At 35.1% G+C, this 20,095-nt stretch overlaps 1 protein-coding gene across 1 annotated transcript in view; it reads right to left on the reverse strand.

Annotated features, from left to right (window-relative positions):
• Window positions 1-1,851: 1,851 nt before the first annotated feature.
• Window positions 1,852-20,095, reverse strand: part of LOC145669609 (calcium-responsive transcription factor-like) — a 126,243-nt gene continuing 107,999 nt past the window's right edge. Inside the window, exons 9-12 of the mRNA XM_081737835.1 lie at window positions 19,617-19,761; window positions 16,002-16,155; window positions 10,472-10,608; window positions 1,852-2,195 (exon numbers count right to left, since the gene is read on the reverse strand). Coding sequence (XP_081593961.1) covers window positions 2,184-2,195; window positions 10,472-10,608; window positions 16,002-16,155; window positions 19,617-19,761 — 448 coding nt within the window. The 3' untranslated portion in view covers window positions 1,852-2,183. The remainder of the gene's footprint in view (window positions 2,196-10,471; window positions 10,609-16,001; window positions 16,156-19,616; window positions 19,762-20,095) is intronic.

Raw genomic sequence — 20,095 nt, forward strand, 5'->3', positions numbered from 1 at the left:
AATGGTAATTGAGCTACATTACAAGAAATGATCAACAAGGAGAACAGATGGCGTTACGTTCCATTTACACAAAGTGGGGCTTTCAAAATTGTGTTCAAACATGAAGAAAACGAAAACCGCATTTTTGGAGTTACGTTCCTCTGGCTCTCATGCGACGATTTGGTCCATGTATTTTAGTTCCAATCTTCCTTTAGGTATTATTCCTTCTGCAATTCCCTCCATAGCTACTAACGAGATTCCTCCATGTCTCATAATGTCTCCAATCACCATATCTCGTCTTTTCGAAATATTCCTTTTCTCTCGTACCATTTCCAATACTCTCTTATTTGATACCTTCTAATTTTTTCAACATTCTTCTACTGCACCACATTTCTAAGGCTTCCATTGTCCTTTCTTCCTCCGTCTTAGTGTCCATGCGTCACATCACATCCATACAATACTCTAGTCCATACATATGCTTTTATTAGCCTTTTATTTATTTATTTATTTATTTTAATTCTGAGCCGACGTTTCCGGTTTTCTGTTGGAAAATCACCTTCGTCTGAGCTTTTCTGTCATCCATTATTGTTTGTTATTTGACTCTGGAAGTAACATATATATCCTTTCAGTTCTTTCACCAAATAATCTTCTATTTTGATCTTAACTTCTGGTTTCTTTTGTTCTGCAAGCGACTATCGTGAAATACAGGGGTGCCCACAAGGGGGGGGCTATGACGCAAACTGCGTCATTGAAATATTTGGGGGGGGGTAAAATATATATAAATATGGTTGAGGGTGTGTAAAAATTAATCGAAAAGATTTTTTTTTTTCATGGAAGAACACCTACGGATAGACAATTGAGGGGGGGTACGTCACGGACATGAGGGGAGAAGGGCACCACTGTGAAATATACAGAGTCCGCCAGACAAATGTATACACTCTTTGTCAACCTGTATCAGGATGCTGGCATTGACGACTGTTCTGAAATTTAAGTATGTTGTAGTATGGTTTTTCACTCAACAGATGTCGCTACTGTCAGCACCGTTAGTGAGATGAGAAAATGGCAGGAGTACGCTTGACGTTCGAGCAGCGTAAGTACATTTTGAAGCGTTTTCTCAGGTTTGGGAATGCCATCGCAGTGCAGCGTCACTGGAAAGGGGAGTTTGGTACTGAATCACCAACCCGCGTGACAATCAAACGCATTGCTGACAAGTTTGAGGCGCATGGAACGATCAGATGTCACTGCAGCTACAGCGATCAATGTATCAATGGAGACCGATACACGTGCCTCTGTGATCTTCTGCTGAAGGTTCTCGAGCGTCCCAAGCAACGGCCAACATTTGGAACATCTAATGTAAACATTTGCTTACTTGAAGGTTTGTAATACATGTTTGAACAATAATTAAATACAATTAAGAAATATGATATATAGCTTTTTTTCTTACACAGTGTATACATTTTTCTGGCGCACTCTATATATATATTTGCGAGAGGGTGAACAAAAAGGGCACCATACAGAGAGAGAGAGAGAGAGAGAGAGAGAGAGAGAGAGAGAGAGAGAGAGAAAGAAAGAAAGAAAGAAAGAAAGAAAGAAAGAAAGAAAGAAAGAGAGACAGAGAAAGAAAGAGAGAGAGAAAGAGAAAGAAAGAAAGAGAGAGAAAGAAAGAAAGAGAAAGAAAGAAAGAGAGAGAAAGAAAGAGAGAGAAAGAAAGAAAGAGAGAGAAAGAAAGAAAGAGAGAGAAAGAAAGAAAGAAAGAGAAAGAAAGAAAGAAAGAGAGAGAAAGAAAGAAAGAGAGAGAAAGAAAAAAAGAGAGAGAAAGAAAGAAAGAGAGAGAAAGAAAAAAAGAGAGAAAGAAAGAAAAACAAACAAACATTATTACAATGTAAACATTTTATTTTCTGAAATAGTTTATATTCTCTGATATATAAATGTAAGGTGCAATTTATACATATATATTTTGAAGCAAGTGCTGGATTCTTATTAAATTACAAAACTCAACTATGGTGAAGAAAAGTCATGTAAACGAAACAAAATAAATAATACGACCCGTTTGCGTTTCTTCATTACATTCGAAGTTCCACACACACTCACGCACACATAATATATTAAGCGTATGTTAAATGAGTATCCACTAACATTTATTCATAGCTATTTGGTCTCTTAGGTAGAATTTCGTGAAGTCGAAGATGATGACATCTCAATAACTATCTCTCCGCCTAGAAAAACAAACAAAATAAGAACGTTAAAAACGATGTACTAATTTTTAATTTCAAGTTTTTTTTTTTTTTTTTTTTTTTAATAAAGAATATGAAATTATGTTCTAAATATAAATATTCTGACCTAGTATTTTTTAAAGTCTTTACAGCTTTAGAACAAAGTAGACGTAAACAAAGCGAAATGTATTGCTCCACGGCTCACACATGCTTCAGCAGTGAGAGACGTGAACAGCAAGATCGTCTCCTAGCTTACTGTCGTCGCATAATTTCCGAAGTGTAAGGCTACGGTTGGTTGGTAAATAATTAACGCACTGACACTAACTACTGCTATGCTGGAAATATATATATTCTCAAATCGTTATATAAACGAGACTGCCTCTGTTCCTGTTCTCCTCTTTTGTGTTTTATAACACGAGACGAAGATGGATTATTGTCACTCAATGCCGCCATGAAACTCTGCATTCTACAATTTCAAATGAGCGGGCTCGGGGCGCGAACGCATACGCATGTGCAGTAAATACCATATGTCCAAGTAGACGTATGGTTGAAATAAAGCTTCATTTGTTGTTAAATGTTATATATATCTTGCGTTTCTTATCACAAAATGCAGGATAAATTCAGATATCTTTATTTGAAATTATTATTTTACTAGGGATTATATTTCGGTAGGATATTAGTGCAGTGAGAACCACCACCAATCACTAGTCATCGATCCACTGGTAGTCAGGTGGGTTTGTTTACATCTACTTTTTTCTACGGCTGGAAAGAGTGTACTTTACTGTACATACAGAGATAACCTTCGAGTTACCAGATGAGTTTTAAGAAAACTGCTGGTGCATGATAACGATCGTGCTGATTTTCACTTATTTCTGATTTTTTTTTTTTTTTTCGCAGTGCAGTGACACTGTTCTTACAAAGAAGGAAAAGTACAATTTAGAAACTGACACAGACCTGTAGGTAAAAGCCACTACAACGGCCATCATTTTCTCAAATAGGGGTTTTCTCACGCATTGTGATATGGTATGTGGAGTAGTCTGTGAGTTTGAGGGCTTGTCGAAAGCCTAATACAAATTGTATAGGTGTCTTTAAATGCACTTCTTTCTTTTTGAACAGGTAATTGTTAATAAAATGCATGCTATTACACTTGGAATCTGGCTTTTCTTATTACTGACTAGGAGAAGTGCAGGTACTTTGTACGGGAATAATAATGTTTATGCAAAATCTATGACAGTAAATTAATGAAATGAAATGGAATAGAATATTTTAGTTTAACGTCCCACGATTATATTTTTTAGGCTAGGAAGACGATGATTAAGCCAAGTGAATGGTGATGGAACAATTGGTGAAATGAAAAAGTTGAAGGAAACTGGAGTACCCCAAGAAAACCCACGGACACAATATTGTCCATCACAAACTTACTTGGCCGGGAATCGAACTAAGGACCCCAAGTACCAGAGCTAAGCGCTCTACAACTGAACAACTGTGCCACCTAGAAAGTAAAGAAATTCGTGAAATATATAATGATTAGAAATGCCTTCCGCACTGCTCCAATCAACTCTCGGGCCAGCTGACATACCTGCTTTTTGAATGGGAAGAATAAATTAAAGAATGCGAAGATCTGACGATATGAAATTCTGTACAACAAACATTTTTGGGTTGCCTACCATACAGCACTATGGTTCACTGTATAATTTGTACATAAAATTTGACCTCCCCAATTTCACTCGATTTGAAAAAAAAAACTGCTTCGTACGCGATTAGTTCTGGTGAAGATCATCTATCTGTGTACAAAATATGCTACGCGACTCCTCTTTATGCGGAAATTTGATGATGACACACTGATAAATAGAGACACATATACAGTCTTTTATATACATTACGATGATGAACAGTATAGCTACTCAATGTCGTCTTAACAGCATTACGGGCCCTTGGGAAAACCAATATGATGGGGCCTCAACAATTAAGCTTTAATAGTCGGTATTTGTTTGGAACCGATAAGACAACATTGAGAAGACTTTGCCATTTAGTAATAATTAAGGATTCAAGTTGTGTGGAAAGTGTATTCGCTGTGAAAGCATTTGATAAGAACAGTGACATACTATGGCCTCCGAGATATCCTGAACTCAGTGTGTGTGATTTCTCCCTGTGGCGAATCTATGGGGACATCTCGAAAGTAAAAAAGTGTAATACACGTCCTGCAAACATCGTTGAACTGAAACTGAGAGTAAAGAAGGACTCACTGGCGTTTCTCAAGACATAATACATACTCATATTATAACGTGTATGCCGGGATGCAGCACATGTTTCTGATGTCTTCAGGAAGTGAATTAACATGTAAGTGCCATAGCTAATGTCATTGTTAATGAAATGCTCTGCATCTTAATCATTAAATATATTTTTTTCTGTGTTGATTAGTGCATTTTACATCCAGTTTTCCTGCGCCACCTGTACATGCAATTCTGTTCGTTACGCCCCTGAGCAAGTGACCATTGGATCCATGCGTTAAGACGGCACTGTGGCTAGCACAGGAATTCAAGTATGGGTGCAAGCAAGAAAAAGCAAAATAGACAATGTAATTTAATTGCATCCCTTTTATTTAAATTATACTCAATGAAATCCTCAGTCAATTACTGAACCCCTTTTTAGAATACCCCTACTCTAGGCGATCGATTTTAACTGAAAATTTTGGGTGGTTGTTTAGAACAGGTTCCATTGTATTTATTCGAAATATTACTTTGGGCCATCTTACATTTCAACGTAAATAAGTAATTCTAAGCAGTCTGGAACATGGGGTGCAATAATTATGTAAACTAATTCTGAATTTTGCACTAAATCTGTTCTAAAATAACAGAAATCCCAACTTATTTAATTCAGGTTGTTATTGATTTATGGTGGCAGCATAAATTTTAAAACTATTTTGTAAAATTTTACTTTCAACAGTTATCTGGTTATGCACAAAGGCAAGTAAAATAAACTGATTACTTAATACAAAAATATAGCATAATTTCGATATCTCGATCACGTCGAGACTCAGCGGAAAACAGAAATTTTTGAGTACATTATTCTGCCAAATATCATTTTTTCTTTTTAAACTTTAGAAATCAGTCTTTAAACACATAGATCCACTTTACATATACTATGAATACATCGGGTTTTGAAAATCAGTGGCGGTGCTCTCAGTTCACGACCAGAGGATCTTGGGTTATGTAATACCACTAAAGTTTAGCGGGGGTTATCCTCCGGGAATTTTTGAAAATTGAAACTCTTAAAAAGTATTTTAGGTATTTTTGAATGAAAATGTATTTTTTTCGTATTTATTTTATTTATTTATTTATTTTTTACTGTGGAAAATCTGTATTCTTGAATGATAGTATGATGCCATACCCAGGAAGGTTTTTTAACATTCTAAGATTCTAACCATCGATCTTTAGTTCCCGTCAAGACATTCTGAACATCGACCATTTGTGATATAAGCAGCGTGAAAACTTTTAGTTGAAAATAGCAGGGAGAAACGATCGTTCAATTTGTCACTTAAAAAATCCGCAACAATTCCGCAATTTTATGTGTTTTCATCCCTTGTAAACTAATTCCCCAGATTTATATCTCCCCTCTGCTCTATGAAAATATCGGGCCCTACTATCATTTAAATGCGGTGAAATACTGCTTATGAGGTGAATACAAGAGAAAGGCACACAAAACGAAACACGTCTGTGTAGTGAGAAAAGTGACGAACAGACCCAGCAAGTTTGACGGCCATGACGTTAGGAATGTGGCCTTGGCAGCCGTTCAAGCACAAGTAGTTTCAGTTTCGCATAAGAAAACATGAAAGTGACACGCGAAGAACAGTACAGAAATTCTGTTGACTATCTTGCAAAGATCAACGTTCCGTGTGTACTCCATCCTCCATATAGCCCTGATTTGGTCCCTTGTGATTTCTTTCTTTTTCCAACTTTGAAGAAACACCTCCGGGGACGGCGTTTCACATCTTCACGGGTAGTGGTGAAAGTTGCGGAGGCGATTTTTGAAGGATCTGTCCAAAAATGGCTTCCAGCATGTCTTTGATGACTGGCAAAAACGTTGGGACAAGTGCATTGTATGTAATGGGGACTATTTTGAAAGAGACCATAAACATATGGAGGATTAGTACAGGTAGTTATGTTTTATTCGTTTATGATCATTTTTTAGTTATCAGTCCTCGCACTACAATTTTCTCTTTCTTTTCTTGTTACCTTTTACTTCCCATTTGAGTACCGCAGGAGTCGGCGCTCCTGCTATGATGAAAATACACATTATCAGAGAGTGTGAATGTTTACAAAATTGTATGCAGGTTTAAGTATTAACCTACATACAATTACGTATTAAGTTTAAGTGTCAGTACATACGTATTAAGTTTAAGTGTCAGATTGAACGAGCGTTTCTCTCTTCTATTTTCAACTAAAAGTTTTCATGCTTCTTATATGATATCACCACCGACAACCTTTGGAAAGTGATTCCTGATATCAGATAAGACAAAAAGACAGAAAGTATAGACCAACCTGGGTGCACAAATGCTTCCTTTCGGAGTTATACGCTGCCGAAAACATGAAAAAATGAACTTTAAAGGTCCATAGCTCCGAAACTATGGGGCCTACCGTAGTCGGGTCAAGACTTCACTTAGGAACGAATATGTGTCCTATCCAAAAATACAGGTTTCAGAAACCTAAGTATTAACGCAACAATTTTTGTAAAGGGAGTTTGGCTACGGGCATATAATTTGAAGTACTCACCAACTACCTCGATAAAAATTGTTGCGGAAGTACCGCAGGATTCTGAAACTTGAATATTTAGTCAGGGTACATACTAGTTCCTAAATGAAGTCTTGATCCGACTACGGTAGGTCCCATAGTTTTGGAGCTCTGGACCTTTGAAGTCCATTTTTTCACATTTTCGGCAGCCTGTAGCTCCGAAAGGAAGCATTTGTGCACTCAGGTTGTTCTACACTTTTTGTCTTATCTTGGTGTCAGGAATCACTTCCCAAACGTTGTCGGTGTTGTTTGGAAACACCCTATATATATATAACTATTCATGATCAACTAAATGGTGCATAGTCAGTAGACAATTCCACTTCTGGCTTTAATAAAATAATTACAGCAATCCGAAAATACCAAACACTTCATAACACTTTAAACATACGGTTACTACCCTGAATAGACTAGTTTTCTAAAGATCAAGGTGAAATTGGTTTATAAAACATCATAAAACGCAAGTTTAAAAAATAAAGCATAAAAATACAATATTAAAATAAAATCAAATGCTTGGAAAAATTACCTGTCTAATTACTGAAACCAAAATTTTTAAAAATTGTTATTAGAAATTTTACATCCAGCAGATATGAATATTTTAGAGACCAAAAATTGTTCTGCTACATACCTATACTGAAGGTTCAAACCTAAGAATTTAAAAATATAACTACAGTTCTGTGAGGAACAGAACAATTAAAATAACATTACAATATTTAAAGTTTAACGGTTTCACGTCAGTGCCCAATTTGTATCAGAGCAAATTCAACATTTACGTAAATTCAGAGAAGTTTTGTACGCTGAATTGGATTTTGAATTTAAAAAAAAATATCGTGTTTGACAGGAAAATCTCGAGGTTCACCTAAACATTGTAATTAATCAATTTTTTTGGGGTAGAGCAGATTTGGGATGGGCAAAACTGGTCTTTATTATATATATATATATATATATATATATATATATATATATATATATAAAATCGATAAGTGATTTGTAGAAAAACCGACATTTCGATTTTCCACAAAACAGGTTTGATAGCAAACCGAACCGGTTTTAAAAACCGGTTATTTGTAAGTTTTCCTAAACCGGTTCCGGTTTTTCTAAGACTCGAAAGACCTGTTTTTGTGCCCACTACTAGTGCAGATAAAGAGACAGAGAAACACACACATGATTAGCGTGTCATTCTTAAGCACTTTTTTTTTTTTTTTTTTTTTTTTTTAATCCCGCAGTGTGTACTTCTATAACGTTATACTATTTTACACACTTATTTTGTCAAAAAAATCCAATTTATGATATTGGTAAACAAAATATGATTTCAATTTATTGGTATGAAAGAAACACAAGGTATATAAAATATTAATAAATTGACAAAAAACGAGGTATTTAGAATAATATCTGTGGCCCGCTATTTATGTTAAAACCAAAGCATAATGTGGATTTCTCTAATAATAATAATAATAATAATAATAATAATAATAATAATAATAATAATAAAAAATACAATAAAAATGGAAGAATAAACAAAATAATAATAACAGAAGAATAAATATGACAACTGGATATTTTTATAATACCACCACAAAATGTTAAACATTTCAAATACACATGCAAGAACTCGGAAAAAACAGCTTTCAACTTTTAAAAAAATAAATAAATTCATATATTTTTTTCCCTAAAACTTTTTTTATCTGGAAATATTAGGCTTTTTAAATACTTCAAGTTTAGTGGCGAGATTCCGTCTTGTACGTTCCCCTTGTTTTTCTGATTACAACACGAAAAACACTTATAATTACTCCATTCTGAAGAGGGAATTCTGAAAAAAATTGAAGAATCAAAGAAAACTGGTCATTCGATTGGCAGGAAAAGTACACAATCGGATGATATATGTTTCAACGAATTCTTTATGTTGGTTTGAAGACAAATAATTTATGAAAAAAAAAAAAATAATAATAATAAATAGACATGATGATATATTACAAGGTTTTGGTGTTTAAGTTTGATTATAAGAAAAAAAACCTTGAGACTGATTTTTTTTTTTTTTTTTTTTTTGAAAATGACTTGTTCAAAGGGACAAAGGTGATACAACTTAATGAAACACTTTTAATTGCTGTTTTAGCATCTAATTTTAAATTAATTAAAAAACAAATTGTAACAAAATGAGAAGCGAGGGAGGATCTAATTGGTTTTGGCAACTGCCAAGAGTGGAAACGGAGGGAACAGAGGCATCGACAGAAATCGCATTAGCCATGTACGGGAGAACAAACTTTGGACTTGGGTTGAGAGGGTCTGATTTGCTTATGTAAGCCATATTCGTTAACATATGAAATAATAATAATAATAATAATAATAATAATAATAATAATAATAATAATAGCCTGAGCTTTTAGTCTCGGTCCCCAAGTGAAGATAGGTTGTGGCATAAAACTCAGAAAGTAAAAACATAGCGTTATTAATATCTTCTTGTAAAAATTAGGATTTCCTTTATGTTAATAAAATTGTAGTTAAGCATTCAGAGGTGAAACGATTCTTTTACTTGACTTCTACAGAGAAAAGAATAAATTCTGACAGGTTGGGATACTGTTTCCCAGCAAAATAATTTTATTTGGATACAATAACCACCCCCACCATAATTACACTATATACTTTCATTTTCGTTAATAAATATAGAGCTGTTAGATTTAACGTTGAACGACAAAAATATTTTACTAAAAAGATTAATAATGTCTGCAGTAACTGTTCTGAAAATGTAGAATATTTCGTGTAACAAAATATAAGACTAAAACTTCATTAAAACTATATATAACACTTATATTGGCCGATAAAATTCGAGGGAAAACTGTTCAAAATGATATCCACAAATTTCTTATTTCAAAAATTTTGACACGATATAACAATCAAGAATGAATTCTGTGAATAAGGATAAACTAACATACCCAGAATTGCAGCTTATAGTTTTCATTTTGTAAATTGAACTCTGCGAACCTCAGAATAAAATGTTTTCCGGAGGGGGAACGAGATGTAAACAATATTTTATATAAAAGTTTTGTATTTCCTTCTTGGTTTATCATACTGTTCTTTCCTTGCCTGCCAAATTGAATTTCGGCAACCAGTAAAATACATATCAAGATGTATAATTTCCAGGTACTTGACAAGAATGTTATGCCACCAAAACGACATTTAAGATATAGCGGTTGTATAACATACACTTGCTGACAACAATTGCAATTTCAGCTTGATAACCAGTGAAGACACTTAATCGTGAACTGAACATAGACTCGGAAGTATTAACTGTTGTAAACGGACTTTCTTAATTTTTTAAACTGCTACAGGAAAACAAAAATGGTATTTCAACAAGAAAGCCGGTCAAAAAATAGTTTTTTTTTTTTTTTTTTCCCAAGAAGCTGGCTTTTCTTCGCATCTCTAATTCCAGATGTTCAGTTTAATCTCTATATGTGGTGCTCACTGACAACAACAGGAGAGAAATAATGTACTTACTTCCTTGTTATCCTCCTTACGGGCGAACAAAGGATTCAACCTGCATAGGAACTGTATAACTTCTGGCGTAAAAGAGCTCAACACCTCCACCTGCCCATTACACCTGCAAACTTCGATTCTCGATACCATTCCATTTCCTAATATGAACAATAATGTCGTGAAAGTAACTTTCTTTACATACGTAAAACAATTCATTAGCCTAAATTTACACAGAAAACCTGCGAAGTATTCAAGGAACTTTTCGGGCACATCCAAAATTACAAATCATAGAACGAATTATTGTTGCAATTCATTTTTGCTTATTTTCAAATTAATGAACAGTATTAGGTAGAGATGTCGGGGAACACACAGTTCCAGTTAACGTTAATGCTAATTATCTGTAAATGGTTTACCAAATAAGATAGTAGCTTGTTATACATCTACAAATTCAGCTCCTATATGGATATGTATCATTGGGACTTGTGCGGAAAAGATTGCTGTGACTGCTGAAAATATCAAGACGTCACTTGTGTCATACTGAATGTTTAAGCGATAAAAAAAGTAACAATTATTTTATATGTGATTGTATCATATAATTCTTTACAGAAACACAAAAATTCTCCTTGACGACATCAGTGTTTGTGCATAAAGGATATTTAAAGTGGCTTCTCGATAACGAAAACTTTGATTATTTTTGGGAATCATATAAGGTATATTGTATTTTAATCACATAAAATAATTACAACTTCTTATCTTTGCAACATTGAGTGTAATTCAACATGTGAAATCTTGATGTGTTCGTCAAAAATTGTAGAAGTGGAACAGTCGCAGAAACCTCTTTCCAACTAGCTCAGATGGAAGACGTCAGCATCGTACTTGAAAGTATATGTGCAAAACAAGTTACTATCTAATTTATTGGACTATTTACATGTAATTAACATGAATGTAACTGAAAGTAAGTACATCACGTATCATGGTACGTAGAATGAAATAATTATAAAGCTCATATCTTGCTTAGGATTAGAATTTAGATTTCTGAGCTTTGGCGTCTATGGCCATGTTGGCCGGTCACGTATGAGGGATGTCATCCCGCGGCGATCACACTATCCGAGGAAGGGAAGAAAGACAGCGGCCTGGGACCTATATGTTAGGTACCATCTCCGCATTTGCCTGGCGTGACTGAGAAAAACCCAGGGAAACTCTCTCAGGATCGCTGGTCTGTAAAAGCTTTTACACTTTCTCAACCGAGTTTCCCCACCAGGAATCGAACTCGGGACCGCTCGCACCAAAGGCGAGAGCGTTAGTGACTACGCTACGCGGGGCCACATAGGATACCTTGCATATCATGTAATAAGTGTATGCAATAAAATACAATAACAATCTACAATACAATAAAATGATTATCAACTATAATAAAATAGTAATCTACAACGTATGTGAGGGCAATGATTTAAATGACTTGTAATAGTGAAGTTCCTTGGTTTTTCAAATACGACACGCATGCGGAAAAAAAAAAGTCAGCTTTGTTTTAAGGTGAAACTAGCAACACTGATGAAGCTGCAAGTGTGGAGTAGTATACTCTATTATTCTATGCCTGCAAGAGAGGTATAATTATCAATCTGGAGTTATGTATCTCCGAGTAGCAGTAAGGTGCAATAACTGCCGTTACAGAAAATCCCGCCAAATGAGAGATGAGATCTGTGATCCTATTACTCAACACAAGAGGACAGAACACAAATGATATCAGAGCAAATGTGTATTGCCAAACACTGCCTTATCTGCGATGTGCCATCCAAAACTGACGAAGTGGAATGTTACAGTATGGAATTATTCTGATTCATGACAAGTGCTTTTAAGACAACTCAAAACTTCCGATGGAAACTTTTCAATCACTCATCATACAGTCCTGATTTTGACCCTGGTGATGTTCTTCGTTAGTTTTGTTCCTTTACCTGGAAAGATGGCTTGCTTCGAAACTTTCAATAACAGTGAAGTTCTCAAACATCAGTTCTCGACTAGCTGAAGTCTTAGGTGGCAGATTTCTATAGAGGGTCTACAAAAGCTTGTATCACTCTACAAAAAAGTGCTTGGAACTTCAAGACGACTATGTAGAAAAATAGTCAAGGTATATACTTGTACAAAACCAACAGTAATTTTTTTTCTCCTGTTTTCTTCTTTGCAATAACTAAGTCATCCTTTCTTTTTCTTTTTTTTCTTTTTTGACATGCGCCTTGCACTTATAAAATAATTAAAAGTATGTTCATTAATAACACTTAGAACAGAGCACAAAGTTTCCGGCTACCAGATCGCCATTGGCGACCAAATGTTTTAATTTGATAATATACATTTAGTCTTTACTTTGCCTTCGAAAAAAATGGCGATCAAACACACTGATCAGGCTGGATTCAGACCTGAAATTTCATACTCCGATTTAGAGATATATAAACTAATATATATGTTCCAATCATTTCTGCGACTTCCATTCTGTCGCCTTCTTCAACGTATAATGAACATAATGATTGTAAAACCAAGGAGTCAACCAGCTTTGAAATAAAAATGTCGAAATTAAGTGAGAGCATTATCCCATATTTATATTTATCTTTAGTAACAAGCTTAAATTCCACATCTATTCTTTCCAAATGATTTGAAAAAGGCGATAGATTGTCAGTTGCTGGAACCATCAGGTTGCCTAAAAAGTACTTTGGACCTTTGGAGGTAAAAATTAAAAAAGAAATTTATTGTGATTTGAAAAATAACATTATACTGAAACCACATATGCGCCATTTTGTTTTATCACCTTCTGCCACTTTTCCCGCAATACCATAATCTGGTCACTATAGAACTGTGGTTTCTGGTATTAAAAAAAAAATAAATAAATAAATAAAATAAAATAAAATAAAATAATATATATAGAAAAAAGTGGTTTTCACACCTCTGAAACTAAACTAACACTATTCAGGGAGTTTTTGCAGCGACTGATACAAAAGTAATCTGTTCCGAGCTATATGGTGGATGCATTAAAGGCTTCCAGCCAAGTTATCCCAATTTCTGACGGGCCGTTAAACATATACGCATCTAGGCGTTGTCAGCGTGGTATATGACGCTGTTTCTGTTGATCAGTTTTGGCTGTTTCTTTTGAATTGCTTTGTTCACTCGTACTAACTGTTCACAGTACAGGCCGGGTTTATCATTCCATCCGGCAGCAGCAGCTCATGATTCATGATGCTCTTCCAATCTTCCCAAACGCACACAATAACCTTTCTGGGTGTCAGTATGGGTTTTGCCACAAATCCTGGAGCTGCTTCTCCTTTCGATCACGATCTTTATCGCACACAGTTGTCGTAGGTCATCTACTTTTTATCACTCGTGATCAACTGCTTCAGAAATGGCTCGAGTAGTTCGTTACGTTACAGTAGAGATTCGCGGATGGAAATTCGATCACGCAAATGTCTTAGAATCAGATCATGTGGCACCCAAATGTTAAATTTTTCTCTGTAGCTAGCTTTCTCCAAAGGGTTTCACACTGGTGAGGGGTGTTTAGGTCATTGACAAAGGACTGCTTACGTGCTAATCTTGTTCGACTCTTGCTAAAATATTATCCATTTTTTCTGCGGTTGGTAGTCAACTTCTGAGAAGGATCGCTGACATCGAAATTTCCAGAATGAAAGCGACCGAACCATGTTTTGGCTTTTGCTTTTGATAACATGCCTTGCCCATAGACAGCATAAATTTCCTCACGGGCTTGGGCAACATTGGTGCCGTTATCGCAATAAAATTGGAAAATGTAGTGCCATTTTGCGGAAAATTCACTTACGGCGCAATACTTTACGTCTTACTATAAGGATGTCAGTACTTTATGCACATCTACTAGTTTCAGCTCTCACATGACATTAGGCCTAATCCGCTGCAACTCATATATGAGATTTGGGACTAAGCCATCTCGTGCGCAAAAGGCTCAATACTTTTTAGACAACCTGATATGAGCTATGTACATAAATAACACAAATATTGTGTAACCAATAATTTCAGCTACTTAAACACTGATGAGATTATAGATTTAAAACTTATGTTTTCTGCGTTCTCTAACATATTACAATTTAGTCAATTAAAAAGCAAAAGTTTTACCTAAACATTAAAGGAAGCTGTAATGCATTTTGTTTTCGTTTTTAAGATGTAAAAATACAAAGTACTTTAGTTATTCTTTTGTCCTCTTTAAACCTAAAAATCCCCCCCCCCTCCTGCTGATATTTGCATACGACAAAATTCCAGCGTTTCTGTCTATTAGTTTAAAAGACTACATATTTTTACACGATACCAAAAGACACCAGAGATGTCACTGGGTTGATGAGATTTATCTCAGAACGAGTTCTGGACATAAAGAAAGAGTTGTGTTTGTGCTTCATCGACTGGCGAAAAGCTTTCGACAGGATCAATTGAACGAAACTTTTGCAAATACTTAAAGAAATAGGGGTTAACTGGAGAGACCGACGGCTCATTCGCAATCTGTACATGGGACAACGAGTCAAGATGTGCTTGAATGAAGGTGAAACCAATAGTGTGGAGAGCGGAAGAGGAGTCAGCCAAGGATGTAGTACGTCGCCCTAATTATTCAATATTTATAGTGAATGGTTAATGAAGGAAGCATTAATGGGAATTAGAGATTTCAAGATTGGAGGGCAGATCATTAACAAGATCAGGTTTGCAGATGATACGGTTATTATAGAACCGAAGGAAGACTACAGGAGATGATTGACAAAATAGTTGACACTGGGAAACTATATGGAATGGAAATCAACGTCGAAAAATCGAGCCATGAGAAGATTACGTGGAAATTCGCTCTTACGGGTCAGAGTAGAACAAAGAATACTTGAAGAAGTCGACCATTTCAAATACTGTATCTGGGAAGTATTTTGACGAAAGACATGTATTACACCAGAGATCTGGTTGAAAACTGCCACAGCCAAAGAACCACTCAACAAGAAACGGTGACTCTTAACTAGTAGTCTTAATATTAAACTAAGAAGAAGTTGGTCAAGTGCTATATATGGAATATTGGACTTTATGGTTCAGAAACTTGGACATTATGGAAGTTAGACAGAACTTCGAAATGTGTTGGAGGAAGATGGAGAAGATGAAAAAAGAGCAACACGAACAGGAGAGAAGAGGACGCTTCTAGCCACCACCCTTCGTAGAAAGGCCAATTGGATTGGACACATGTTGCGAAGAAATTGTCTTCTTCATACCACCACAGAAGGAAAGAAAGGAGGAGGGAGAAGAAGAACACAGCTGATCGATGTCTTGAAAATTAGAAGAAAATATTGGGAGTTAAAAGAGGAAGCTGAGGATCGAGAAACGTGGAAGAAACATTTCCAGGCTCAAACTGAAAATTAAGAATAAAACCTCACTAGTCCCAGGACCTGTCAATAGGCAGAATACTTAATAATAATAACAACTAATAAATGTAAAACTTTGATAATCAATTAATGATAATCAGAATTTCCAGTTTAATTGTAATAAGTAAATCGCAAGAGTGGAATTAGAATAAACGCACCAGTCTTATTGTTTATTTCTAACGTTACACCTTCGATTCTGGTCCCTCGTTGTTGTTGTTGTTGCTGTTGTTCGGATTCTATGCTACTGACACAAGGAAGGGAAGACGTTTGAAGCTCATATGTACTTTGTTGATCCACGGTATCCATGTCCACCTAAAATTAATTAAAAAAAAATAAAAAAAATAAAATAAAAAATAAAATCACCACAATTATTTGAAATCAACATTTTTAATTTTTCCTCGAACGAAAATCTTAAGTCACTGTGTAGCCAAGATGTAAAAATATGGCCATTTTGATCTATATACCTACCCCTATTTGTGTCGGAAATGGACATTCTATAGCTCTTCTGTTATTACCAACATTATGCCCCCTTTTCCTCTTCACAATCCTATTATGTTCCTAGACTTCTCTGCTCAGTATACTCTTTCCTCTATGCACCCCTCTCCTACAGTTGTCCATAATTTCGTATTTAATAGTAATATAATCTTAGAAAAATCAATAAGGTCATTTATTTCTCTAAAGATAAAACTTCCTGAGCTTTTAAATTATATTTTTACCCTCAGGAGCTGGAACTTGACAGTTCAAATTTAAATTAAAAGGTTCTCGGTATTTTTGAACAGTGTACCTCTTTGTGTACAGTCCGCAGCAAAAAACCTGCAACATGAGCATGTAAGTTTATTGTGAAACATACGTCTAACAGCGCAGGGAATCAACATAACGTCTAAGTGGCACGAATCATGCCGGAGAAACTTCGGCGTCCTCCCCTGTACACTTATTTAGGAGCAAAAGACTTCGTCGTTTCACAATAAACTTACATGCTCATGTTGCAGGTATTTTTGCTACGGACTGTACACTACAATATACCTCCACCTGCACTTTATACTGTATTACAAAACAGAAAAATACATCGATTAAATGGCTATATACAACCCTAATGAAGTGGTGACTATAATTCAAATTATGAAACAGGGAGAATCGTTGTGTTCTGCACGTACGTTAATCCATGCTGATTTCTGATTGACTTTGTTTTATCATTAGAATCTCTTTTTTGGCAGTTTTACAGTAGTAGTGCTTAAGAACTAAAGGAAGAAGTTGAAAACTCCCCACAGGGAAACTGAACAAGAAATTAAGCCCATGGAAGGAAATAAATTTTATATACAAAAAGAAAATAACGCTCATAATGGTACGATTCTATGTCACTATTTTTCTTTCTAGATGTGATTTTATTAATTTTGTGTTTTTCAGTTTCCCTGTGGGCACTCTTTACTTATCTTTACTTCCTTGATACTACTGTCACAGACAACACGAAGGAATACTGAATAAATAATTGATTTTGTTTTAGGTCTTATGTGAGATGGAAAGTTTTACGAAGAACAGGATTTCTTACTAAAGGGAACGCGAGAAAGAGTGAGTGCTCAGCCACGAAGCTAAGGGAAAGCTCACCACGTTTTTTTTTTTTTTTTCTCATAACACTGTATGCAGTTATTGAACTCCGTATCAAATTTAGCAGGTAATTCTTTATATCAAATGGAAGAAAATAGTTCTAATAAACACGGCGTCGGAAAACACTTCTTTTCAGAGTTATAAACCACCGAAAATGCAAAAAAAAAATCGTGTTGAAAACTCCTTGGTTTGAAAATTATGAAAGTTCTCGCAAGTGGTTCAAAGACTTACAAAGAAACTAGTACGCATTGTATCTAAATATCTATATTTCACAATTTCCCGGTACCGACATACCGAATTGAATTGTAAGTTGGGGTATGGGGATCATTTTCAGGTACTAATTCCTAACTTTATAACGCAGGTGAATATGAATATTGTGAGTACCGAGTATGAATCAAAACTCAATGTATTCTCTTACGCATTATTTAATCAACCCTCATTTATGCTAAGTTATTTTAAAAGAACAAAAGACAAAAAAAGGGCCTTTGAGTTTAACTTTTAGCTCCAATTAAAATTAGTGAATTTAGAAGATTTTGTTGTGTTTCTTTTAAATGTCCTATTTTTATCCTACAGAATAAGGTTCCTGGTACAGTCGAAAGCTTGTTAAGTGCAAGTACGGTTTATTCAGAAGGGAGATGATTAATATTTCTAAGTGGGTGAATATATCGACAAATTGTACACTGGGCGGCAAAAAAAAACTCTATCTGAGACGAGAATAGGTGGGGAAGGTCTCATCGAATAGTGGTATACATGTTGTTTTTAGTATACATTACGGCGTCATCAAGAAACCCCACACAATGCCTTTGTTATTAAAAAAAAAAAAAAAAAAAAAAAGTCGCCGTAGGAAAGCAGCAGGGTTGGCTGGTTTAAACCATTTGGTTTTTATTTTAAAAAAAACAACTGGTTTAAACCAAAAAAAAAAAAGAAAGAAAAAGAAAAAAAAAAGAACCAAAAATGCTTTAAATCGTGTGAACTTCATGGTAACGTCTGCACATATCACACAATCTGTATTACGTTTATCTACCTTTCACCTTATAATCAAGGGGTCCCTTGTTCAATTCTCGGTCGAACCACAACCCATCTTTCAAGTGTAAACTAAGTAGCGATTCGAGGTGTCCCTTTAAGCGAAAGTCTTCTCCGTGATAACCTTGGTATTTCATAAGGATGTTAAGCCTAAACATACGAAACGAAACCAAATTGTTTATTTCTGCTTGCCTGAATGCCTGTTGTTTTATAAAGAAGCCAAGGTTGCTTAAATATATTAATAGAAATTGGGAAAATGTATCAACTGCTTACGTAGCTTCCAAAATCAGCTTGAATTTGACTTTGTTTTAATTTTATTGAATGATACCTACATACCAAATTTGTAATTTAATACCTCAGTTTTAGCGTAGTGATCATGATACGTTGACCTTAAAATTTTACATACAAATACATTTAAAGTAATAACAGGATTTTCCCAATGGCTAAAGCGGGAGATTCCCGATTTATATATAATTCTGTATAATGCTTTTACTTTTGTAACTGTTTATCATTTTGTCCTTTTGAAATGAATCTTGAAAATTATATTAGCAACTAGGCCTATGTAAAGATCAGTACAACGTATTTTTATTAACAGTCCTTCGTCAGTGAGTCGGCAATCGCATCTGTGTCCAATTAGTCCCGGTTTCGTGTCGAAATGGACAATTTCTCTTGGATGTAAGCGGAGAAGCGGTTTGGATTCTGCTTTAAGCTTTCGTGACCTCTTCCAGCATAGCTTTGTTGTTACATAATAACACCAAGGCAAAACAAACTAATTTCTGTCCATTTCTGATATAAATACATCGAGTAAATTATTTAAACCAAAAAAACCGGGTTTTTTGGTTTTTTCAATAAAAACCATGGTTTTTGCCAACCTTGGAAAGCAGTGTGCATTTTGTATCCGCTTCGTGTTTTGCATCAATCATGGAAACCAACACTTGAGTAATATTTTTCTCAAAATAAGTTGCTTCAAAAAGATTACGTACTTTTCAGAAATAGAAATGATAATAATAATAATAGTCTTTTCCTTGATTTTGAATTTATTGGCTTCCCAAATAGGGGAGTTCTTTCTGCCGTACCCTATAAATCATTTTGCCACTATACTTTCATTAATAATAAAATAATTTGAAAACTACATATATACTACTTACAATCGTAGTAACTGCTCTCTCTTCTATTTCCTTAATTGCTCGATTCACATGATTCTGGATATCATTGATCGTTGGATAATAAGTACAGTCATGCCGTTCAGGATTACGAACTCCCAAGTCAATGAGTTTGTCGTCCACAAGTTTCCTTTAAAGAGAATTAAAATAAAAGGAGTTAAATTAGAAATCTAAACAAATATACTATATTAGTCTAGAATTTTGTTTATAAATTAATAATACAAGACGCGTTCGGAAAGTAACCTCCGATTGATCACTGTGCGTTAAGTAGTTGGGGCAGCGCCACCATCTTAACACAGACGACATAGATCAGTCTGCATCCAGCTGTCGTAGAGTGAAGGTTGTCTGATCACTAGTTCCACATTTTGTATCATCTCAAAATGTGTGCTGCAATAGAAAATCCTGCCACGTGCGAGGTGCAAGCTGTTATACGTTTTCTTACGGCAGTAGCTATTCATCGGGAA

The sequence above is a fragment of the Thermobia domestica genome, chromosome 14 (genome assembly GCF_964235325.1).
Source record: "Thermobia domestica chromosome 14, izTheDome1.hap1.1, whole genome shotgun sequence".
Taxonomy (NCBI): Eukaryota; Metazoa; Arthropoda; class Insecta; order Zygentoma; family Lepismatidae; genus Thermobia; species Thermobia domestica.